Here is a 24,582-nt window from a genome sequence, read left to right as displayed (position 1 = left end):
CCGTTACCTTCAGCGACAGCTCGTGAAATCCGGCACGAAAGCGGGTTTCTTGCCCGACCTGGGAGGCTGTGAGAAATTGGCCGTGTCTGTGTTTGCGTCCGTGCAGGCTTCACGGATGCTTGGTCTGAGCAGGGAGCAGTTTGCAAATTTGCCCTTTCAGTACGGAGCCGGTGAGGCGATTCCAGTTCCTGGAGTCCAACAGGCAGCAAAAATCACGTAATTGGAGTCGAGGGGTGCAAAAACCCTGATCCTAACAGCGATCGATTCCTACAGGTTCTCCCTTTTTTTTTTTTTTTTTTTTTAAACAGAGGGACATTTCTCTTGTTGGTGTGCAAAAACATCGGGCGTGCGACCCCCCCCCCCCCTTTGGCATTAATCTTTATTAAAGCTTCCCCGCTTCTAGCGAGACTCCCTGCCGCTACCGCAGCTAGGCGTAAGGGGGAGTAGCGGGACGTGGGGTCTGCTGGGCGCCTGCCGCCTGCCCGGGGCCTGCTCGAGCACCGATTAAATAAAATAAAATTGTAGTAGTACTGGCTGAGAATTGGGGGCCTCGAATTTCCTGCTGCCAAGGCTTGCACGGAGTAGAAGGAAGAGCCGTGGGGCGAAAAAGGGACTTTTTGATAACTGGATAACCGCCCCGCCTTCCCCACGGGGGAAAAAAATTCACAGTGTAAATCTCTGTCGTTGGGGTTTGCTGCCGGGATATCTCTGACGCTGCAGAGGGATCTCCCGCTATTGGAAAAAAATCCTTAGCAGCTGGAGAGCACAGCTGAAGGGAGGACTGGCGCGTTTTTGCATTTTCCAGTGTTCATCAGAGATGAAGATCTGCTTTACGACTCTCTTCTCGTGTTTCTTCTGTGACGAGAGCACCCCGGGTCCCACCCGAGAGCAGCGTATCGCGTGAAACGCCGTCCGTGCCCGGAGAAGATCCCTTCCCTCTTGCTCTCCAGGTCACGCCGTAGCATGGGGAGAGAATGATTTTGTGGGAGTCACGCAGCAGATTATTAGCAAAGCCTGAAGCGGAGTAATTCCTCGCGCCTTGTGGTGGGGACTGCGCAGCCCTTGGGTACGGGGTTTGGGTTGCCAGGGCGCGGGGGCGGAGGGGGATAGGGGAGAGGAGCAGGAATTTCATTAGTTTTCCGAGATATCCCAAACAATTAGGGCAAATGGAGACTTCTTGGCGTGTCCGAGCAGCACGCAAGGCAGGTTTGAGAAACAGAGCACGACTTGAGGATCAACGTGCTCCTCGACTTCATGGAGCCTCCTGGGGAATTTACTCCACCGCAGCCATCCGGGCAGCTGGAATCTGCCTGGGAATTGGACGAACAACCTCTCCCCTCCAGATGGGTGTCACAGAGGCTCTCCAAAACCAGTCTAAAATCCCATATGGATTTTTAAATCCAAAAAGCCTTTGGGGGGGCTTTCTGCGGGATTTTTTTTCCTTCGGTCCGCGAGCCGGGGCAGCAGTGCACCCGACAGCTTCCTAAGGGACGGGGCAGAGCCCCGCGTCCTTGGGCAGGGGAGCCGGCAGCAGGCAGCAGGCAGGCAGCATCTCGCGTGTCCGCGGCAGGGGGCTGAATCGCTAAGTGGTGATTGACCAAAGGGCTCTGGTTTTCTGCTGGTTCTGGAGAGAAACAGCCACGTTTTGAACGCGTTTCGCTTCGGTTTGACTCCCCTGTTGGGGGATGAACGTTCTCGAGCTCCTGGTGAAAAGGGCACCTGCCATCAAACCGGGTCAACCCCATCTGCCCGCGAAGCCGGCCGGGACTTTGAGGTCGGCGCTGGGCTGAGGGGGGTGGCAGCGGAGACGCCAGCGGTGCTGCGTCCGCGGTGCCCGTGCCCTTCCCGTCGCCGGCTGCGAAACCCTTCCCGCAGCGCGGCCGCGAGCGGTTTGCGCGGGTCGTCTGCCCCGGACGGGCCGCGTCTTGAGAGCGGAGGTGGCTGCGTTTCAGCTCCTCGCGCCTACGTTCCTCGCCCTGCCGATAAAATCGGAACTTCCTCTCGGTCTTTCCTAGGAGAGCGAACGCTCCCAATCCCCCGCTCCTTGTTTTGCCGTTACGGGGTAGCATTTTCTGGCCTTTTTTTACATTCTAAGGAAACAAAACCGGAAAAAGGCTGATTCATCTCTCCTTACTTTCCTTGCCCCTCTTCGAGGGTCGTTTCCTAAAATGCTTGCCTTAGGCTGCAGAAATTTCTGCGTAAGACCTTGAACGCATCTGATCCCAGGGCACACGGGTAATTTGGCCTTTGGGAGCCGCAGGAGCATCACAGGCCCCTTCTGGTCACATTTGCGGATGGTGCCTGCGATGCCGAGTGCCCACCAGGGCGACAATTTCCTCGTCCCTGCAGCCCTCTAGAATACATTCCTCTCCATCCATCCTCAGTAGACGTCCCGATATTTGTGGCGCTGCAGAAAGCACCATTTTTGGAAGTGCCTGATCATAATTAGAAGCCTTCAATTAACACCTTCCATCAGCACCTTCCAAAACATTTTGCAAAAGAGGCTGGTTTTTTTTTTTTTCCATCTTCATTTGATAAAAGAAGAAACCGAGACACCTCAAAGGGGACTCGGTTGCCCAAGGTCACCCAGCACGTGAGTGCAGAAGCGAGGACAAGGTCTCCTGAATTCCTGCAGGTTACTCTGCCTCCTTCATTTCTAGGTGTTAAAAATCACTTGAGCGTGCACGGTTTTTTCTTGCCCGCAGACTCCTTCTGGGGTGCTAGTGAGGTAACACAGAATTTGGCAGCTCACTGGCAGAAACGTTGCTTAATTGGAGGGAATTCAAAGGAAAGAAGCAATAACAAAATGATGATAGGTCTGGGATTGAGTTATGATGATAGCTCTAAGTAGCTTGGCAAAGTCATCATGAAGAGCAGCTCTGATAAGACCATACAAATATTTGGGGGGGGGGGGGTGAAGTCCTGAGAAGGGTGAAAAGGAGAAGTGCTGCTGAGGCTGTTTTAAAAGGCAGGACTGAGCAAAACATCTCCCGGGTGAACTGATGGAAACATCAGGATTTAGCACCTTTACCAGCAGGCGAAGTGCTGGGAAATGCTGATGGAGCAGAGCTGTGTTAATTCAAAGCAAACGGTATCGATAACTGTAGTTTATTCCTTTTACCCTCATCTGCACTTTCTGTGATTGCTCTGAAACAGAATATCCCAGCACTGGCTTTGTCTGTGTCTGTTTTTATCATTCCTCTGTTTCTGGTGGCCTGTTTTGTGCCCAGCACAGCACAAATAGAGGAGGAGGCATGGTCCTTGCCCAGTTAATCCTGCACAAAAAGCCTGAAACACCCACTGGGGCATAAAACCCAGTTTTTGCACAGGAGGCTGGGGAAGGGAGTCGATGTGGTTGTGTTACTGGATTCAGCAAGATGATTGCCTCCTTGAAAGGATGATGCTGACCCGAGTTGACAGGACTGTTGCAGACTAAATGCATTTACAGGTTGTTTTTTTTCCTCCTAATGGAGGGAAGGCTGTTTAAAAGTGGGATTTTGGTGTGTGAAAGAAGCACGGAGCAAAGTCTCTGCATCGCAAGGTGGATGGATGTGCCACAGTAGAGATCTGCTATGGGACAGAGACAAGAAATGTGGCAGGAGACTTTCTGCCAGGCTGCTGGGACAGAAGGACGCAGCCTTGGAAAGCGGTGGTGGGCTTCAGCAACACCTGAGAAAGGGAAACCCAAACCCCTGTCACGTGTTCTTGACAAATAAAATCCTCTACACTGCAAAGCAAATGAATCCCTGAGTGTCTCTCGTGTTTATTTCCTGGATGAACCAGCCTGAGGCAGGGAAAGGGCCGCAGAGCTGGTAGGCAGGATGAGCCCAGCACCTTGCGCACCGGGTCCCCTGACCAGCCGGGAAGGCCTGGGTTCACGTTTCTCCGAATCAAGCAGTGATCAAGATCTAAAGAGAGGAGCTCACAGGAGCCTAATTTCCCACCGCTCTGGTGCTGTATTCGCCTGCGCCAAATGACAGCCAGGTGATGCCACCGTGCACTTGACTCCCTCCTGCACCCATCCCAGCTTGGATATCTACTGGAGGCCGGCAGGTCTGGCTGCCCCTCGCCGAAGGTTCCCAACGTCTCGTGTCCCTGGTGCACGCTCTGGGTGATCGCTGCAGAAAACCGCTAGCGCAGCCTGGAAATGAGCCTGCCGCAAAAGGGCCTGAGCCAAAGTCCCCACGGGGCTTTCCGCCCGCGTCTTCGGGTCTGTCACTTAGGGCAGAGCGCTCCTGCAAAGCAGCGTGGCCGCGGGAGCAGGGTCCCTGCCACGTGCCCTCCGCTGCCACTGAGCGGGTAATAGGGCAGAGTTTAAGGCGTAGCGTGGAGCAGGGTCTGCCGTGGGGCAGGGCTCGCTGCGCACGGTGCCGTACAGACACAGGACAAACTCGGTTTGGGGATGTCTGCCTGCGGATAGCTTCCACGGCGCTGCTGGCTGGTTGCGGCTGGGGCAAAGGTGCAGCAGCAGCAGCAGCAGCGCGGGAGCGGAGGCGCCGCAGCGCCGTGAGGGCGACGGTTCCCTGTGTCGCATCCCCACCGTCCCTGTGTCGCATCCCCAGCGCCCCGTGGCGGCAGTGCCGGGCACCCCGGGGAGGCTGCAGGCGGGGGGGGGGGCAGCTTCGGGGGTAAGGTGCACCCTCGGTCACACTTGGCGGCAACTTTTTTGGGGGGGGTGAGGAGAGGGTCTCCTTTCCCTATGGAGGCCAAATTAGCACCACGGGGGGGGGGGCGGCATTAACCCCTGCGGCACCAAGCCGAGGAGAGTAAGAGCGTGCGTGTGCGTGGGTGGGTGGGAGCGACACCCCTTGCAGCCCCCGCGCAGGAGGGGCGGGGGGGGGGCGGCCCCCAGCGCCCCCCCCAGCAGCGGGGCGGAGCGGCGCGGGGCGGCGGGGCCCTGCCTGCCCCGGCGGCGGCGGCGGCGGCGGCGGCGCGGGGCCGGGACCGGGGCCGGGGCCGGGGCCGGCCGCACCATGCGCTGCGGGGCGCTGGCGCTGCTCTGCGCCCTGCGCCTCTGCCTGGCGGGGCTGGAGCCCCCCGAGCCGGGCTCCGGGCTGCTCGCAGGTAAGAGGGAGCACGGCGGGGCCGCGCACGGCGGCGGGACCCCTCTCTGCTGGGCCGGGAGCGACCCCCGGGGCGGGCGGCGGGATCCCGGGCTGCGCGGCGGTGCGGAGCGGTGCGGTGCGGTGCGGTGCGGAGCGGTGCGGAGCGGAATGGTGCGGTGCGGTGCGGTGCGGTGCGGAGCGGAGTGGTGCGGTGCGGTGCGGTGCGGTGCGGAGCTCAGCTCGCCGCCTCCGCGCACCCCCAGCCCGGCTGGCGGGGATGCTCCGCGCAGCGCGCCGGAGGAGGAGGAGGAGGAGGAGGAAGGAGAGGAGAGGAGCTCTCCGCTAGGATGCACTGTTAAACCAGGATTGCCCGCCCGCCGCAGAGCCGGGTGCGAGGCGGAGCGCGGCCGGCAGCGCCGTGGCCGCCGGTAGCGCGCAGCGGGGACACATGTGGCGTGAATTTGGGGGGTCTCGGTGCGGTGCAAGGGGCGCTGCTGGCGCGGCAGGCTGCAAGGCCAGTGCTGGAGCGGGGCAGGGTGTCGCAGCCTGGCTCGCCGGTGGCTCCTCTGGAGTGTCGTACCTATAACGCGGAGCTGTGCAGCACAAGTGAAGCTTTGCTCGTATTTGGGGCATCTGCGGCGTCTCTCTCCGATGCACCCCATCTTCACAGGCTTTCGTCTCTGGGTCACTGTCAGTCCCCTGTTTTCATGAAACTTTTGGGGACTGTGAACCCTCCGTTTCTCCTGGCAGAAGGAACGGCCAGTTCTTACCCGGGACGTGGGAGCGCAGCGGCCGGGTCCCTTAGCTTCTCGGTTTAGCATCGGACACTGGGCTCATTCGCCTCTTGAAAACCTTAAGGAAACAGTGTCCAAAGTCTGAGCTGTGCCTTTTTATTTTGAAGTGATAAGCTCTCTGTGCGATGGTGAATAATTTGGTAGAGTTACTATAAAAGAGGACCTTTATTTTGAAGGGAGTTCTGGCCGTTTCGAAGACATGAGTTATTACTCTTTATTTGCATTACGATAACACCTAAGGGTCCCAATCAGAGCTATGAACCCCCTGCTCCTATGCCCTATGCAAAGCCCAAAAACCGTACAAGCATGGAATAAACTCGAGTACGCCACAGACTTCAGTATGGTCATGTCGGTGGGAATCTGGTCCTGAGAGAGAAAAATGCTGATTTATCTCAGTGGCGCTTAACTCCACTTGAACCTTGGCTCAGAAATGAAGCTGGAGTGATATGGTTCACAGCCTGGAAAACTGCGCTGGGAATTTCATTCCAGTGGTGGAAACTGGAACGAAACCCAAGTGTGGGTAAGGCGCAAGGGGCATCTGGGGTAGAACTTCACAGCAGGAACGTGGGAGCCAGTAACTTGGGCAGCTTGTGCAGGAGGGGAGAGGGGGCAGAAGAGGGGTGTCAAGCACAGGTACGGTGTTTCGCTGGGGCCGGCAGGAGAAAGGAAGAGCTGGAACCGCCAGCCGTGGGCTGTTGCAACATTGGGAAGCTTCGTGCTCTTCACGTGTTCTTGTTTCCTTTGGGTCATGGGCCAGTCCAAGGCTTGGCCCAGCGACAGTCAGGTATGCTGCTTTACCCTTGGATCGCTGCTGTCCGTGCTGGTAAAGGTCATGAGCTGTGGGCAGGTTTTCAGAAACTGCCAGGTCAGCTCTGAAAAAATTTGGATCCTGCCAGTGAATGGGACATGGTCCTCTGAGTACGTGGGTTCCTCAGGCTTTGAGGTGAAAGAAGGCAGTCTTTTGGGGTTTGGGCTCTTGGTCTTCGGATGGTACCTACTGACGCTGTACCCTCCCCCACCGTGTGGGTTATTCAAAGGGCTCCGTGGTGGTTCCCCGGCCTCTGCTTTGCCTCTTCTGTGCCTCCACCCAGCTCCGACAACTGCAGCTCCTCAAATCCCAGCAAGGGATGTGGCCAAGCCCTCGTTGCTCTTGTGAGCCGTTTTTAGCTTTCCTTCATCTCTCCCCCAGCCAAATCCCTGCTCGCAGTTGACAGGCTCCTGCCTCATGACCGGGCTTGCAGCCGGATGATTTTGTGCTGATTTAGGGATGAGGGTGAAGCAGGGAGTAGTTCTTGGCTGCCCTTCCCGATGTCGGAGCTGGACTCGGCTTTGTAACCCGGAGCAGTGACCCGTGGTGCTCATCCGTCCGGCCGGGGTGCTTCACGCACTGAGGCTGAGTCAAGTGGAGAGTAAGCGAAGCGGAGAACGACTGCCAAACGAGAGCAGCTAATGATTCAAGTCCTGGAGTTGTTGTTTAAAGCCTGCGGGACCTTGCTGAGGTTGAACGTTCCCTCTGCTTGACACAACGCAGGAGGAGAGGGAAAGGGCTGTAGAGCTTGTGGCACATTGGGCTGGAAGGAAATTAGAAGTCATTTCTTAGATGGCTTCACTCCAGCTTAGTCAGGATTGGTTATGTTGGTTGTTGCTGCCTCCAGGTCCTCTGCTTGGTTCCAGGTAACAAACTTGGTATTATTGGGGCACATCCCAAATTGGAGGGCAGTTGATTTTTCAAGGGAGAATTATATGGGAGCTGATCTCCCCCGGAGGGGTGACAGCTTTGAGGGAAAAACCTGGCTGCGTGCAAGTTGGTTGGATTTTCAGTGTGCAGCTAGCGTGGGCTCCCTTGTGCGGGGAAGCCGGCTCCAGCCCTAAAGCCTGGTCTCCAGAGGCGAAAGGCTGGAGCGCTGACCCAGGCTCACAAAACACAGAACTACCCAAACCAACCAACGCCCCCCCCCCCAAAAAAAAAGTCCCATCCAGGAAACTGATCCACAAATTAATGGGAACGAACAATTTGCCCTTAATTAAAGTTTAGAGTTACTCAATTAAGATCTGCTCAATTAAGGGAAGAATGGTATCTGACGACGCACCGTTTGGCTCCCGCAGATGGTGTATCTTGCTCGAAGGTTAGTGAAAACAGTCTTTTAATAAATTCTCCTCCTGAAGGGCTGAAACTCTGGAATGTCAAATACAGCTTTGTGCAGCAAAACTCAGCAGTCAGATCTGGCGTCTTACGTTACTGTCTATTTGTAATTAGGATGCGTATGTATACTTCGTAAACCAAACATTTCTCTTAATGTAAATATGCAAAACTATACATAAATTGCTGTGCATTAGCACAGTTTGTGTATGTAGAGTAGGATATGTTTCATGCGCTATGGATCTTACTAATATGCATGTGTATATAAAGCTAGCAAAATGGTGCTAAATCCAAATTAGTTTGCAAAGCCAATCACTTAAAAATCCAGAAATACCAGATTTGGACTCTCCAGTCCATTTGATCCTCCAGTACATGCAAGTTGCTATGGAGTCCTCAATTACACACTTACTTGGTATTAATTTTTTTTTCCCTTGCAAGACCCTAGATTGTGCACTTAAAGGGGCCTAAATACAGGGGTCACTGCCCCTGTCCCTGCCACAGAGGGAGCATCTGTGCAGTTTTACCCTGCGGCTGTTTGCCCCTGCGAAGGCAGAGAATGAGCTATTAAAACTTCAGGGCTTGCAAGAATTACGAGAACCTCACGCAAAGGGACAGAGCCTTCCACTGTGTTTTTACGATGCGGCTCTGATCTCAAAGGATCCTTGAGCAGCAAACGGGAGAGCTAAACGCGCGCGCGACAGTAGATGTACTGGATCCCTCGAACCAGGCAGAAGAGTTTTAATTCGGGACTAAAGCTGAAACTAGGCTTTGGGGCACTGGCCCTTCATGTGTTCCTCTCATGCAAGGTCTTCTGCACCGGAGAGGATGCAGGGGAAAGACAGCCTGTGGGCAGAGCCTGGTTTTGCCATGCTTTGGATTCACGTGAAGTGGGTTGGAAGCGTGAACGTGCCCAGGGCCGTGCCTCGCTGGAGGGCCGCGCTCCCTCCGCTGGGGCGAGATGGGCAGCCGGTACCGCGGGAAGGTACCGAGGGGCCTCTTCCCGTTAGTCTGTTCTGCTCCCCCGCATAGAAAGGGGGATTAAAAAAAAAAAAGCTGGAGAATTTGGCTCGGTGACTTCTGCACCGGGCCTGAAGTAGCGCTTCCGTTTTCCTTCATGATATGCAAGACGGGCAGTCACAGACCCGACCCGCGGGCTGACTTCCCAGCCTGACCTTGAGCTAGGATGCACCTAACGCAAGTGCCCCGACTTGCACTCGCTAACTGTTGCTCGATCGGTTTTTGAGCTCTGTCAGCCTAAAGACGCCTGTGCCTGTTGCATCAAGATTAATGCAGTCGGCGGCACTTCAGGCGCCTTGGTCAGCCCAGCTGGGGATACGGCCCGAATTGCCGCAGACGGTTGAGGATGGACAGGGACACATGGTGCCTACCAGCCTGGGTCACTTTGCCTGACCACCCTGCACCACCGTCCTCCCGAGGTGGTGGGAGATGTGCTCAGCATCCGGCAAAGCAGCCGGGTGCGGGGATGTCGGGGTGCACACGTGTGTGTGTGTGTGCACACACGTGCATGCACGGAGCCGCTCCTGGGACCCCCCTGTACCCGCCTTCGCAGCGCCCTTTGCTGCGGTGTTTCTCTTTGCCAAACTTCAGCCGTTCGGGCTGCAACAACAGCTTCGCGTTACGCCTGCCTCGTGCCGGATTATTAGGCGAATTTCAGCCCCGGCTACGCAGCGGGTGCCAGCAGCTTTCTCCGTCTGGCTGCAGCGTGTCTGTATGGCCCTAAGCTGGAGCGCAGGCTAGCGGTTTGGCAGTGTCCCCACGAAAAAGCCTTTCGGATCAGGCTGAGTTGCAAAACCTTTAGGAAACCCGAGGCTTTTCCGTGCGCAGCGGCCCGTGGAAAGCCTCGTCTCCTATAGCCGCCGGCTCGCTGTGCTTTTAAGGGCCATGCCCCCGTTGCCTTTCCGGCAGTCCCCGGCGCGCGGGCACTGGGCTGCGTGACCTTCACCTCCTGCCGTGCCAGGGTCTATTTAGTTGCGTCTAACAGGTCTAAATCATTACGTTTAAATCCCGCTGCACTAGGAAATCCGCTTTTTGGTGGCAGAGACCCCGCCGCAGCCAAACCCGACCACCCGTGGGAGCCAGCGAGGCATTTGGGTGCCTCCGGGCAGGGAGGCGCGTTGTGGCACGGTGAAGAGGTGTTGTTGGACTCCAAGGCAGCTTGGGGCTGGGTCTCCGAAGCAGTGGTTGCCCCCTCCCCGGAGCCGCTAGCCCTGCGCCCTCGCTGTGATTTCGGCTGAGCCGCAGCGGGGCCTCCGGATGGCTGGCGCTGGCTGTGCAGCTGGAATCGCGTGATGCCAGGGTGCCCGTGGTGCTACAAGCTTGGTCCTCCTTGTCCGAGCTGGGTGCAAGCTCCAGGTCGCACCTGCTTGGGGAGGAAGGAGCCCACCTCCACGGAGCCGCTCCGATGTCCAGCCTGGCGGTGCTTGTGCCACAATTTGCTTTCAGGCAGGCGTTGAAAGGGTCTTTGTGCTCCTGGTTGTCCACCGCCACCGTGTTTGTGGGCACGGTCATTTCTGAGACCTCTGTCCCTCCTCACTATGCCACCATCAAAGCTGGGCATCGGGAGGCAGGTGTGGGCTCAGGCGGAGCGAGAGGGCCTTGCAGCCACGCTCGTGGAGGCCCAACAAGGAGCCCGGGCTGGCAGGAGAAGGAGGCCGAAGCCCGTTTCCTCCCTCATGAACCCTTGCAGGAACAGCGAAGGGAAGCAGCCCGGCAGCTGGTCTGCAGCACTTTGGTGATAGCTTCCTCATGAGCGAGCGGGATCTGTTGCTGTGTTAAGCCTTCCCCAGGCTTGTCTTCATGTTTGCTGCTGTGGTGTGACAGGCAGGATGATAGCAAAAAGTCGTGGGGCTCCAGCACCCCAGTGGATCACTCCAAGTTGCTGTAAGTTAGATGCTAAATCCAATTTGAGCACTTGGAGAGAACGTCTGGTCTTGCAGTGGTCTTCACTGGGAGTTGTTGATGGGCTGGTTAACAACAGCAGAAGTTGCTCAGAGCTTCTGGAAATCCAGCCCTTCCTTTACCTAACCAGGGAGGGAATTAGGGGCTTCAGGAAACTGTGTTAGCAACCACTGGCCTACAGATCCTCCTGAGATGTCTCCATGTGTTCATTGCACGTCTGCGCTGAAAAGTTTTGCTTTTGCTCATATAGGGAGCTGGTCATTCTACATCAACTGCTGTCTTGCCCTTCCCATTGAAGTGACATTTTCCTTACCTTCTCCCCATCCTTTTTTTTTGGTTTTAATCTAGCACCTAGCTCAGCTAGAAATAGTTACGGGCCTGCTAGGCTCCTGCCTCAGCTCTGCTTCGTGTTTGCAGTACTCTGGGACTACGCCGGTATGGGACGATGGTTTTCCATGTCAAGTCACGTTTGATTTGTTGTAATGTGCACAGCCAAGGCTGGCACGGGGGCTTTTTTGTCCTTGAATCTTGGTTCTCGGGACAGTCTCAGCAGGCTGCTGGTCAAGCCTGGGACACGTGTAGAAAAGAGAACACAAAACTGAGCAGAATGAGACATTACCCCTGAGCACTTCATCCTCTCCAGGGCTGGACTTTGAGCGCGGATGGCTGTACGCCCTGGGCAGTGCTCCCGTGTCTTGGCAAGACTTCATTTTTGCTCCCTGTTTTTAAACAAACTGGGCTGGCAGAGCTAGTTCTCTCCACGTCCTTCGCAGCGCTGCTGCACACTGCAGAGTGAGTGTGGGGCTCGCAGTCAGAGGCAGCCTTTGGTTGTGTCTGTCTGTCCTGCCCCTGCTTTCCTGAGGGGGGACGGCTACGCTACCAGGGCAAAGTGCCTTCTGGCTGCTGGTGACGATGCATGAAGGGACTTCTTGCCCCCACGGTCTGTTCATTGTGCGTGGGCTTAATTCGACCTGCCCCCCCCCGAGGTGGAGGGGGCGTTCGGCGGAAGAGCCGCGCTCTCTTGCAACCCTCATTTGGCAAAACTGGCTAAGAATTAACCCCCCCCCCCTTTCCCGCTCCAAGAACTCAAGGGAGCAATACAGGGACAAAAATCAGCTTCTGTTTCGGACGCGCCAACCTTGACGGCGCGTCTCCGTGCCGCCACCGTGGTAATTAGTGCAGCGCTAATTACCCGCGTTGAACTTTGCCTGGCTCCGGGGTGCCCCCCGGCAGCGTGATTTCTGCAAGGTTAAAGGCCGCTGTAGGTCACAAGCCGCTGATGCCTGTGCTGCGACCCCTTAGCGGCGCACGGGTAGCTACGAGGAGGGTCAACGATTCAGTCGAGGGACCCGGTATTTATTTTCTGGTTATCGAGACTTAGACACTCACGCTTCCAGGCTTATTTCCATAGAAAGCAGGTTCATCCACTCTTTTTAGAGTGGAAGAGGAGTTTCTGCTTAATTCCCGTGACTCTTGGAGCTGGGGCTTCAGGATTGCTCCCAGCTCTCATAGTGGTGCTGCTAAAATGAGCCAGCAGCACGGCCTGTTAGGCTGAGCTGGTGGGACGTTCTTGGATAAACAAGCCCGTTAAAGGCTTCTGCAAACAGTGAAGTCACACGAGAGCTTCTCAGAAGCTTAACACTGGTCTTAGCATAAATCTCCCTCTATTAACATTGCATCGCCCTTCCCAGAGGGGGTTCATCGCTGGAAATCGGATACTTCTGCAAGGTCCCTCACTGCATCCGTGATGAGGAGCAGAAAGAGCTTGGTCCTTGCTAGACGAGGATTGTTTTATTGCTAAGCTTGCTAAGCTCTGCCTCGCTTTTCGGAAAGGGAAGTTGTTGCTGCAAACCGTGGGGAGCTGCAAGGAGCAGCGGGGCAGCTGGGGTTTTCTATGCACGATGCACTTTGGGAGGTGGGTTGTCCCCAAAGCAGACCGGCGCCGGAGTCTTGCTGGGGCCCCAGCGGTGACAGGAGCCCTTCCATACGCCGCAGGTTTGTCACCATCAGGCTCTCACTTGAGATGCTGCTTTCTTGAGACTGAAGGAAATCATCCTCCTCTGCCCTCATCCTTGCTGCATTCAGGATTTGCTGGAGATGAAAATCTGCGCTTAAAAGCAAATGCAGCCGTTGCTGCTGGCCCATGTTAGGGGCGACCTGTAAGGTGTCAGAAGGTGATGGACAGGGGGAATAGGCAGCTTCCACCTTTCCTCTCGAGGAAAGATGCTCTCATGTGCTTTCCTCCGCCGGCCCGAGCTCTGTTGCTGCGCTGAGCTGCGGCAGCTTCGTAGAAAGCTTTCTCGTGGAAAAGTGTCTGCAGAATAGCAGGGTTACAGCAGCAACTTGGGATGGGGGCCCTGCGGAAACACCATGTGGTCAGAGGTGTCGCCTCAAGGACATCAAGGAGGTGTCTGAGAAGCTTTGCTGCCAGGGGTGGACTGTGCTATGAGATGCTCTCCTGGGGGCACAGGTCCACTTCTAGGTTGCTCTGAGAGCTTTTGCATGTGCAATTGCTTTTTTTCCCTGCTCCGAGGAGCCACGTAATCGGCGGTTATGGTCACCTGGGAGCTCTGCTCAGCAGTGGAGCAGTTGGGATGGGACCTGCTGCTCCCCCTCCCCGGCCTTATGTCTTGTATTTGCTGGCTCCGTACAACAGGTGGGCAGAGTCCATCTCCCGGTAAATGAGCTTCGTGGAGATGACGGGGGTGAGCACAGGTCAGACAGGTTTCGCCCAGGGAAAACAGTTGATTCCCTCCCTCCCCCCCCCCCCTTTTGTTGCTGTTACCAGAGTGCAAGCAAAGGTCAGACTTTTTTTTTCTTTTTGAGCTCTTAAGATCATTTAAATGGCAGTTTTTATTTTCTTGGTTGGGGGGGGGGAAGCCGGAGAAAGGTAATTAACTTCCATTTATTGAACATCGCCTGCCCTAACAATTCGCACTATGCAGAGATGCTGCCCCACTTGTGCAAGACGGGTTAATTCGAAGTTGATGCATTTAGATAAAATACAAACTATTTCCTTTGGGAGCAGGAGAAATAAAAGCAGCAGGTAGGTCATATATTGCAAGGACATCTTGAAGCACTTCGGAGCCCCAAACTGACGCGTGACGGATGCACGGACAGTTTCTGCCGCGGCTCTGCTGCAGGCCGCTGCGGCAGCGGCTGTGGCTGGTGCTTATCGCAGCAGCCGCCCCCCCCCCCCCCCCAACCGCTTAGGCTTGGAAATGAAATCCAGGCTCACACGGGGATTTGGGGGAGGCTGCTTTATTGCGGAGAGCAGCCCAGGATCTTTCACACCAGCTTGTCCTCTGGGGGGGTTTTGCTGAGGAGCATCCTGGCAGAGGAATTCTCCTTGCTCTGGGGGAGTGGGAGGCGTGGGGCCGCGGCACCCCCCCGTCCCCTGCAGACCCCACTGGTGCTGGGCGCTGGGCCGTGCTCGCTCATGCCATGTGCGTGAACGCTGCTTTTTCCCTCGTGTGCTGGGCACGCGTTGCAATGCGGGAGCGAGACGGCTGCAGCAGCCACCCGACGGCACGCAGCGCCCGTGCAAACCACAGAGGAGCAAAAACTGGGGCTCCACCACAGCCAAAGCCACAAGAGAGTGGAGCCTCGGTCAGCTGTGAACCAAAAGTGATTTCTGAGGCAACCCCAGGCACGAACACTGTAGAGCTGTGGGGTGGGGAAGGAGAATTTATTGCTCTACTCTAGCAATCTGCAAAAAGCTTTGGGAAACCACCCAACAGGACGTAGGCACCGGGCTGGAGAGGGAGACTTGGGTCCTCTTTTCAGGGCTGTGCATCATTCACCCCCCCCCCCCAATGCAAATTTGCATGTGGTAGATTTGGAAATTCCTTGTGAAGATGGAAAACAGCTTCAGCTAGAATTTGAAATTTGTATTTTTCTCCCAACTCATCTCTTCGAAATGAGTCGTTGAGGTTAACTTTTACTAGAAGGAAAGGGGAGAAGGAAGGGGCTCCAAACAGTTCAAGCGGAAAACTCGCGCTGGCCTCCTGTTTCAGTGAGGTTCGTAAAGACAGACAAGATCGCTTTGCAGTCAGCCAAAAAATACTTTTTTTTTTTTTTTTCCTTTTTTTCCCCCCCCAGTTCAATCCCTACAGCAAAATCTGCTGCTCGCACAGCTGGAGCCTTCAGGCTGGCGTATAATCTTTTGCGGCTTGATCAGGCAGTGTTTAAGTGTGGCTTTTCGGGACGAAAGAGGTACATCTTATTAAGACTTTTTTTTTTGGCTTTCCTGCCGCCGAGCCTTTGCTTTCCTGAGCCAAAGCTGCCCCCGTTTTCAACGGCAGCTTCCCCTGGGCGTTGGAAGTGTTGCTTTGATTAAAGAGACAGGTCGAACGAGCTGTCATCCGGTGGAGGCGGCTGCCACGCCAACCTCTAGTTTGACAGAGCTGCATTATTAATACGGCTCTGAAGTCCTCGAGCGGGTCGGTTCAACGGCTGGATTTGGGGTTTGCCCGTGGAAATGCCGGTCTTCGTTTGCGTGCGTGTCGGTGGGCGGCCGTGTGACAGCTGAGCGACGCACTCCGTAATGAGAGCTCTTAAAAGGTCGTTAGCGATGCAGAGGGGCTTGGAGACCTCGAGCGTGTCGAGCTGGATCTCGCGCTCTGGGAGCGAGATTTGCGTGAGCGGATTTGAAGCAACTTCTGTGCTCTTTTTTTTTTTCTTTTTTTTCCCCCCACCCCGTTCTGCAGCGTTTTGAATGTCTTAACTTTGAGGATGGCCAACTGGAAGGTTTGGGTGAGAAGCCGGAGATGGGGACAGAGGACCTAACCTCCGTGGTGCCCCGTGGTGGCTGTTGCTTGGGCATCACAAGAAGCAATGTCCACCTCTAGGAGAATGCAGCATCCCCTCCTTTGCAGCTGGAAAACAGTCCCTAGGGCTCGGCCCTCGACCCGCTTGGTGCCAGGCAGGCGTCACCCCTGCAGTGCCCCAGCAGGACTTCTCCATGCTGGCTTTAGTGTTTCTGTCCCTTCCTTATAAAGGATCCCTCCGAAAGCCCCTCTGCTCACCATCTGCGTGCTGCGGTAAACGCCTGGAAATAGCAGGGATTAATCCCTATTTTGGGAGTTGAGCTGCCTGTTCTTGCAGCTGCTCACATCCTCCATCCGGTGTTAAAACCCATGTGGAAGCAAAGCCAGTTTAACGCGACGTTGGGAACCAGCAGCGAATTACGCCCTTGGAAGGAGGCATTTGATTTTAAAGCCCTTTCCTCCGTCAAAGCAAAATTTATAGCTGCCCGTTGCGGCTTGGGCTCAGGGAACAGCTCCGAGGAGCCGGGTGGCCGCGGGCAGCGTCATGCCATGAGGTTCACGCTGCGGCGCGGGCAGATGCTCCTGGTCATCCTCTGGGCTTGCCAGCAGGGTCCAAGCGGTGACAGCAACTTGCTCGCTTTGGCCAGAGATTAGGTGCAGCACTTAAACCCCGCAGTCACTAAGCTGCAAAAAAAGAAAGGCGCAAAGCATGGAGAAAGACCGCGAAAGAGCACTTTGCAGGTAGAAGGCATCTGGGAATGGCCCTTTGCCCTTTGCGCTCCTAAATCAGGTTGAAACGCCTGCATTTTGGCTGTGTCCAGACAGCTCCTCAATGCATATCTGGTGTTTTCCATGCAGAGACCAGGGATTCTCTATTAGAGGTTTAAATACAGCGAGCACCAAGGAACACAAATTTTTTGCTGCAGTGCAGTGGGGGTGAAGCATCTGGTGTTGCTGCCAAACACGTTTCGGAGGAACTCGGTGGCCACAATTAGATGATTACAGGGTCTTGCATTTTTGTTGGCCAGGGTGGTTATTGTGTGGGTCTTCATTCCTGCTGTTTTAATGCGCATTTTGGAAAGATTCTGTTTCTGCTTTGCGGTCTCAGGGCAAAGCTGGGCAACCAAAGCCCCAAGCGCCAAACCCACAACCTAAATGAAAAATTCCACCATTTGTTCCTGTTTCTTTTCGATAACTGCACGTATTAATCTTTTGGGGAGGAAGAGGAAGGGTCTGAGTTCCTTAATGAGGAGTGTTTGAGCAAGGCTTCAGCCTGGGGCAGATTGTGGGTCCTGTTCTGACACCCCCCCCCCCCCCCCCCCGTGCATCAGTGGCAGCAAAAAAAGGCAAGTGGAAATTACCCCAAAGTTCCCGCTGATACCCTCCCTTGCAGTAACTGATGTATCAGAGGGGCAAAACCCGGGCAGGTCACAGCTGCATCAGACCAGAGCTTACTTACAAGTCTGTTTTTAAGCGGCCTTAAATCCGAATGCCTTCCCGGAGGCGTCACAGGGCAGTGCTATCTGCAGCGAGAGCCTTGGGATCTTCCCAAGTGCTGCACAGCTCCGACTGCTCCTGCAGCTTATCGACAGGGAAAGTTATCCCAGGCAGATTAGCCAGATCTGTCAAAACAACATACCGTGCTTTAATGGCCGAAGTCCGCAACATTTCCCCCCCTCGCAGGCTAAGCCTTTAAGCCGCTAAACTTGCTCTGAACGAAAATGGTTTTTTTTTTTGGTGGGTCTTTCTAACGAGGTCAGGCGCCTGCCCACAGTGAGCAGTTTTCTGAATCCTTATTAATGAGTTCATTATAATGCCTCGCTCGTGGTTTTCCTCTCCAAATGAGTGGACGTTTGGGAATCCTACACCATATGCAGTAAAACTGCTGTTAATTTTCTTCTACAGCTTCACTACCTAGTGTTAACTTTTAATTAAAACCTCCCACATTAACTGTAACAACCCACGGGTTGTGATTGTGTATGTTATTTAATTTGCTGCTGGTCTACCTTGAGTTGGGGTTGTGGTAGAGTCGCAGTTGCTGGAGAAGTTTAAATCCAGATGAGGTGGTTTTCCTAAAGGAAAAGATGCTTTTTTGTAGTTCAGACACGGCTATTGGTCTTGAAGCAGGAGTTGAGCTGGAGACCACCTATGGCAGGTCCTTTGTAGCAAATCAGATCGCAGGGGTCCCTTCTGCCTTTCAAATGGATGAATAGGAGGAGATCCCATGCTCAGCGACGCCTCTCATTCTGCTTTACGGATGCTGATTGAGCTGAAGTGACCCAAAATGAAACGAAAGCAGAACTGCTGTGCCTCATTGCTGATCCCGGGCATGCGTGCTATAGAAGACAGCGCTTACAGGTTGCGTCTTTGGTTCTTGTGGTTTAATCACTTGCATTTTAGATTTTCCTGTCTTAAGTAGTCATGAATCTGGGCGGGAAGGGTGTAAGTGGGCCCCAGCACCGCCACTGATCGGGATTGTTGCTTGCATTTCACCAGGAGAGCCGGGCTTGGGAGGAATCAAGTTTTATGGCTGCTTAGATATTCCAAGCATGCTTAACGTCACACGCAATGGCAGGAGGCAGAGAGTAAGTGCATCACGCGCAGTTATGTGTGGGAGCTTGTCGCAGAGTAATTCGCGTTGGAAGAGACTTCTGGAGGTCATGTAGCGCAACCGCTGTTTGAGGCAGGTCCAGCTAGATCTGGAAAAAATGGCTGGATGTAAATCTTAGACCTTGTATCCCCTGGCTTTGTGTTTTTGTGTCCCTAAAATTTACTAGCAGGTCAGCAATGAACTCTAAACTTATCCTTTCATTCCTCCTTTCATTTTGACATGCTTTCTTCCTCTTGCCTTCCCTGAGCCCCCCATCTAACCGGAGGCAATCCCTGCTGCTTGCTAGATTGGTTGCAACATCTTGATGCCTGCTTATTCTGCTCCCAGACCCTGCCTGTCTCAGCTGCCTTCCTCCTCCTCTCAGGAAGAGAAGACACCCAGCCATGAAAATTGCCTGGAGCGGTGTTCGGCATCTTCTCTGGGAGGACACGCTTCCAGAAGGAGCTCTGGTGTTGCAGGTTGAGCGCAGAGGGCCCGTGCGTGGGGCCAGGCTGGTCTTTGCGTGGCTGTAGACGGGCAGCAGGAACAGCCCTGCTGGAAGGACACATGTGCTCGTGTTTGGCATCGCTCAACCGAGCGAGCAGCGGCTGGAGACGCACCTTCTCCTCCTGCGTCATTGCCAACAGCAGGGAGTCAGCTCCGCGCTACCCGTGCTGCTGGGGAGACGGGTGACTGCCAGCTCCCTCCTTACAGGGCTTCCTCGCCTCCCAGCTCGCGGCTCAGCTTTACTCCTCTTAGCAAATCCCGTGCTCCTCGTAGCTGTCAGTAAAACGGGGATGACACTCGCCGCGGCAGGATTTAAGCAATCACGCAGCTGAAGCATTCTGACAACCTTGTCACGGCGTTATTTTTAAATGCAATTTTCTAAGAGCTATAACTTCACATGTATTGGCACAGGAAATAAAACATCCTTGGCGGCATCAGCGGTATTTCCAAAACTGTGCCTTCATGTTTGAGCTCTTATCTGTGATACGTGCAGCCTGATTTAGTTTAACTTGGTCTCGAAGTTTGGAAAGAAGCTCCTGAGAGTTACGCCTGAGACTGCAGCCTCCTCTTTTCCAGTGCAAGGGGCCAGCTGATACTCAGGAAGGGGAGAGGTGAGGGCAGGCGATACAGGCTGACGCACTCCCAGGAGGTGCCCGAGCAAGGAGGGAGCTCCAAGCCTTCTCCATGTGGCCTCCCGGCAATTGCAGCTCTCAACACAGTGTTTCGTTGCCGCAGGGAAGGGAGAAAGAAGAGGGGCAATGTCGAGAGCTGGAGGCTGACCCTAAGCCTTAGTGGTTGTGGCCCTCTCTGGGGTGTTAAAGCAATGGATTAAGGAGCATCCCAGGGTATTTCAGAGCACGTTGCGTTGGTTTGTGGCCTCTCCCGGCCCGCTCATTTCAGATGTGAGGGACCTCCATGCCGTGTAACTTCCTGCCTCTCCTGAGCCAAACATGTGCAACCGTGATCGTGAATCCCACCGTGTATGGTTTTTATACACACAGGCTGGTATTTCCGCCCATCTCCCTCTCCCCCTGTAAGGCCCCTTCATAAAGAACGTAGTCAGCCATTGCTTGTGACCTTGACCTTTGCACCTCTCCTCCCCTCCTCCCAAAATATGAAGCATCTGGCACACATGTGCTCCCTGGCTGCCTGGTGGATTTGGTGGAGCTGCAGTGACACTGCACAGGCTGCAGCTTGCTCCTGGGCTCCATCGCCCTGCTTTTGCCCTTTTGGGAGGTGTTTGCTCTGCTACCATGGAGGTGTTTCTGCTCCTGGCCTTGTGGCTTGTTGTGGTGAGACCCTGCCCTCAGAAGTGGCCTCCGAGAAGAGGGAGGGCTTGTGCATCCTTCCTCCTGTCACTTTGCTCAGAAAAAGTTTCCTCCAGTGAAAGATTCTGTTGGCTGCACTGGAAGAAATCAAGGATTTGACCATCATAGAGCAAGAAAGCGAGCCAGATCTCCTCTTGGTTCCTGTGTAGTCCTGGCTCCCAGCCAGGGAGCTCAATGGGGACTCTTTTTAAAGGGCCATTTCGAAGATGGAATCAGCTAGTTCTAGTTAATCCATTCCTGACGCCTCCAGCAACCACACAGTTGTGTGGTCTGAGCTTCAGACCAAGAATGCAAAGATACCCAGATGTCTCGTCCCTTGGCCGTGGCGTGTTCCTCTGCACGAGAGGAAGCGGAAAGGATGTTTCCCTTCTTACATGGCTGATTCCGTGGTGTTGGGGGCAACTCATCCCTCTGCAGAGCGAGGCAGTCTCTGAGCGTGCTTCCTAAGGCCTGAGCTGTGAGTGGAGGCAAACCTGTGCAACGCTGAAGTGGTGAGGCAGTGGTAGCACGGAGCTCCGTTGCAGTTGTTTACTTGGGTATTTACCCAGCTTCTTGGCTGGTTTTGCATTCAGCACAGACAGGGGGATTCACCTCACCTTGCTTTGGCCAGGGAAAGGTTGGTGTGTGGTGTTAGCTATTGCCGGGGGCGCCTTGCTGAGTTCAGAGCACGTGGGGTGGATGCCTCTCCAGGGCTGTTCCTCTCCCAGCACCGCTCTCTGGAGATGCCTCTCCTGTCTTACTGCTGCAGGGGATGGCAACGTGTCCATCTTCAAGACGGCTCACTCCCGAGGTGCTGCGCTCCCTCAGCTTCTCTGCCAGCAGCATCGGAGCAGGCACAGTGTGTCCTTGCAGTGGGCACAAGGTCCCACAAGACTCAGTTAACATCTGCGTGACTGATCTGGATGCATGAGCGTGGTTGTCGCTGTGAGGGCAAAGAAGGTCTTGGGGCTGGGCAAGGAGTGAGCAGAGACCAGCGCAGACTCTGCTGCAAGGCTGCCCAAACCTCCCTGGCCTTAGCGTCGTGGAGAACTGGAAGCTCTTACCTGGGCAAGGATGTGGTGGATATCTGGAGAGACGTTCCCTGGAGTGAAGATGGGATGGATGGCTTTCTCTGTGCTACTTCTAGCTGCTCCAGCAAAATGCCTGTCTGGAAAAGGCAAGACAACGGGGAAGGCTGTTTCTGAGAAGGTGTGAGCTGAGGTGGATGCCTCTCCAGCCGTGAATAGGCCTGGAGTCCTCTGGGGTAATAAACCCCTGGCGTAAAAGAAATGAGGAGGTTTGAAAAGAACAAAAAAAATCACCTCCAAACATTTGCATTTGTCTTGCTGGGTCTGGACCACTAGCAGTCAGGTTTTCCAAGCTTTTCTCTATAGCTGTGGGGCTTAGGAAGCTTAATTAAAAGAAAGAGTCTCAGAAATGTTCATGAGACCAGTATGTGGAGCTCTAAGAGAATGTCTGTGTCAGCAAGTGGTGTGGTCCACCAAGAGCAGATCTGCAGAGCAAGACAGCTTGTTCTGAGGCCCAAGTATCCCCGTTATATGGGCTCTGTGGCTTTTACTTTGGAGCAGTCTGGTCCTGTGGACTGAATGTCCACGGGATACTCTCCATGTTGGAGAGCATTAGGTGTGCTCCTGAGCATTTCTTCTGGCTCAGTTTCACGGGAAAGGAGTCTTTGTGTGGAGCTGATTTTCAAGCAACCTGTCATAATCTGCATCGAAATGTGCTCCAGATTAGTGAAGCTTACACGGCAGAGAGGCCCTCGGCCCCTGGATCGCTTCCAGCGTGTGACTGTGACTCATGGTGGTGTGTTTGGTAGACGTGGTCGGACCTGTGGGTGTGTTCTGCGCATGTGGAAGACATGTGCTGCGAGTGCACGTAGCCCGGCACAGATGAGATCTGCTCGGATCTCCGCATCCTTGTGTCCTCCCGGGGTGAAGAAGCCCTGGCGGAGGAGCCCCATGCTCCTGGGGCCGAGCAGCCGGGAGCTCTCCCCCCGGCTCTCTGCTTCACGAGAAGCGAGAAAGCCGAGCCCTGCTCATTTTCACGGAGTGCTGTCACCTTTTCCCTGCTTTAATCTCCCTGAATGTGTTTGTGTTTCATTTTTATATTCCTTCCAGGCTTTTACGGAAATTCCCACCGGGCCCAGGCGAAGCGGGTAGTGCGTCCTGATTGGAAACAGAGTAGGACTGGGAGCAGCTGAGATAAATAGCCTGATAAAAAAGCCAGAGCCTGGCTGATGTGCAGATGGAGCTGGGGCTGTCCTCGCCCCTGCTGCCTGTGTGGAGAGGGCTCGAAGCTGCCTGACTCGCTGCAGCCTGGTTGCTCCTCCTTTTTCTGTTTTTCTGGTTCTCAGCACCAACTCATTAACTTCCCAGAGCCAGGGTTAATGCAGTTCAAGCCCTGGATTGCAAGCAGCCTGGAGAGGAAGGCGCCTCTTTTTGTTGTGGTTGTGCCCGGGCCAGCACGGTGAGGTCTTAGGCCATTGCTGGTGCTTTGCTTCCCTGCCTGCATGCGAGTTGAACATGAAGAAGAAAGGGATGGGTCATCGGGGCTTTTCACAGCTTAAAGGGATGCATGTTGCTCTGCTTGGATAAATGAGTAGATTTTTCCTCTTATCTCAAACCTGAAAGTGGGCTAAGTGTGTAGGAGAAGAGTTGTCTTTTTTGAAGTCTGTAACATCAACAGTTGCCGTATCAAAGACAGCACAAGAACTGCTTGCTCAAAGCACAGTAAAATAATCAGGAGATTACTGACATCTCAGAGTGATGGTTGCTGTTTTATTTGAAACGATGCCCTGGATCTGTCACTTTTGTAGCTCCTGCTGCAGTAGAGAAGAGCGAAGCTTCATCTTTAACGGAGAGTAGGTCCTCAAGAAGCCAGACACCCCGACCAAGGTTTCTCTTTAGCTTGAGTGACAATTCGGCCATGTTCTGCTGAACGTCGTGAAATGAGGCTCCCTAGACCTTGATGTTGGACTGAATGGTTGTGCTTCCTTCCCCATGCCCTTCCGTCTTTGGTTTTCTGTAGAAAAGTAACTGCCCCATTGCTTCCTGACCATGAGGGATTAGCTTCCAAAGAGCTGCCTGGCACTGGGGCATCTTTTTTTTTTCCCCCCCCAGTAATTGCCTCCCTCTTCCAGATACTGACTGAACTGCATGATGCAGTCGTGGCAGTCATACAGTCCATCGCACGGTACATTAGGGCACTGGCGAGAGGGAGGCAGAGCAGATCCTTGAAATGTAGGGGCCAAATACTTTAGGGAGAAGGCACATTTGGCCCTGGTTCTCTGAGGGCATCTCTGGGGACATCTGAGAGCAGTGTCCTAATCTCTGGGTGGTGATGGGCTCTGCTAGCTTTGTTGTTCTGTGATGGCACTCTCTGTTTTGGGGATTTTGTGGCAAATGAAAAAATTATGTATTTTTAAGCTGAGCTGATTCTTTAAAGTGTTTGTTTTGCTGAAGGTTTGGTGGGACAGGTACAGCCATTCAGTCCAATTTGACTTTTTACTTATTTTTGTTTGTTTCACTTCCAAACTAGAAAAAAGGAAAAGGAAGAAAAACCGCTTTATGTAGCCCTGCCGCTCGCTGAGCGCTGAAGTATGCAGCAAACGCTGGAAGCACTGCTGCAATCCCAGCGTGAGTGATTGCTACAGCAATCTCGAGGATGTTTAATCTGATCATTTGAAAACAAACTCGCCCCTCTTTGTCTGAAGGAACGCTGGGGGCCCTGCAGTCGTCGTGTTCACAGCACATTGCTCTGTCTTTCACCATGTGAATAAATTTAGCAGGTATTGCTGGAGTTAGACAGGAAAGTAATGTTCTCTGCCCGTAGGAAATCCAGGTGTGGAGAGCGTGAGCAAACCTCCCGTGGTGTTTGCAGCGCACTGTCCTCCGAGAAGCATTTTGACTTTGTACCTTCCTGCTCCTTCTTAGGGCTTTGGGAGGGCTGAGAAGAGCAGAGCCTCGCTGTGGCAGATGCTGCGTGCCAGACGGTTGTCCGTGCCTAAGGACCCACAGCAGAGATGTGGAGAGGTGTTTTGGAAGTGTGGGAGATGTAACAACAGCTTCCGGTGGGATCCCTCTTACTTAGTTTCTTCTCTTCCCTTGGGACCTTACCGCTCTGCAAAGGTGCCAGTCGGCTGTGGTGTTCGCCGACACTGGCTCTACCCCATGCTTTGGTTCAGGAGATGCACAAGGGGTTTGCCTGGTATCTGGGGATGTTGTGCGGGCATCCAAAGGTGTCTACCACCCCAGTTCCTACACACAGAGCTTTGATCGGTAGAGGTGCTAGTGTAGACGGGTCCAGCAGACTGCGCTGAGCAGCCCCTGGTCCAGCAATACATCTTTTCCATCCCTATCGGCCTTCCTCGCCCTGCTCCCTGTTTGCCCAGGGAGGCGAGTCCATGTTGACTGAGACCTTGGCCTCGCTCCTGTGCTTCTGCCCCAGGTTGCCCAGGATGGGTGTCTCTTCAGGAGCTCACAGATCCTGGA

General features: G+C 54.4%; 1 protein-coding gene across 1 annotated transcript in view; it reads left to right on the top strand.

Moving 5' to 3' along the window:
* The first annotated feature begins 4,944 nt into the window (after nucleotides 1-4,944).
* The window catches only part of LOC106491577 (collagen alpha-1(II) chain-like), a 118,906-nt gene continuing 99,268 nt past the window's right edge, over nucleotides 4,945-24,582 (top strand). Inside the window, exon 1 of the mRNA XM_067308831.1 lies at nucleotides 4,945-5,064. Coding sequence (XP_067164932.1) covers nucleotides 4,974-5,064 — 91 coding nt within the window. The 5' untranslated portion in view covers nucleotides 4,945-4,973. The remainder of the gene's footprint in view (nucleotides 5,065-24,582) is intronic.

This window comes from Apteryx mantelli, chromosome 21, assembly GCF_036417845.1.
Source record: "Apteryx mantelli isolate bAptMan1 chromosome 21, bAptMan1.hap1, whole genome shotgun sequence".
Taxonomy (NCBI): domain Eukaryota; kingdom Metazoa; phylum Chordata; class Aves; order Apterygiformes; family Apterygidae; genus Apteryx; species Apteryx mantelli.
This window is presented reverse-complemented; position numbering and strand designations above follow the sequence as displayed.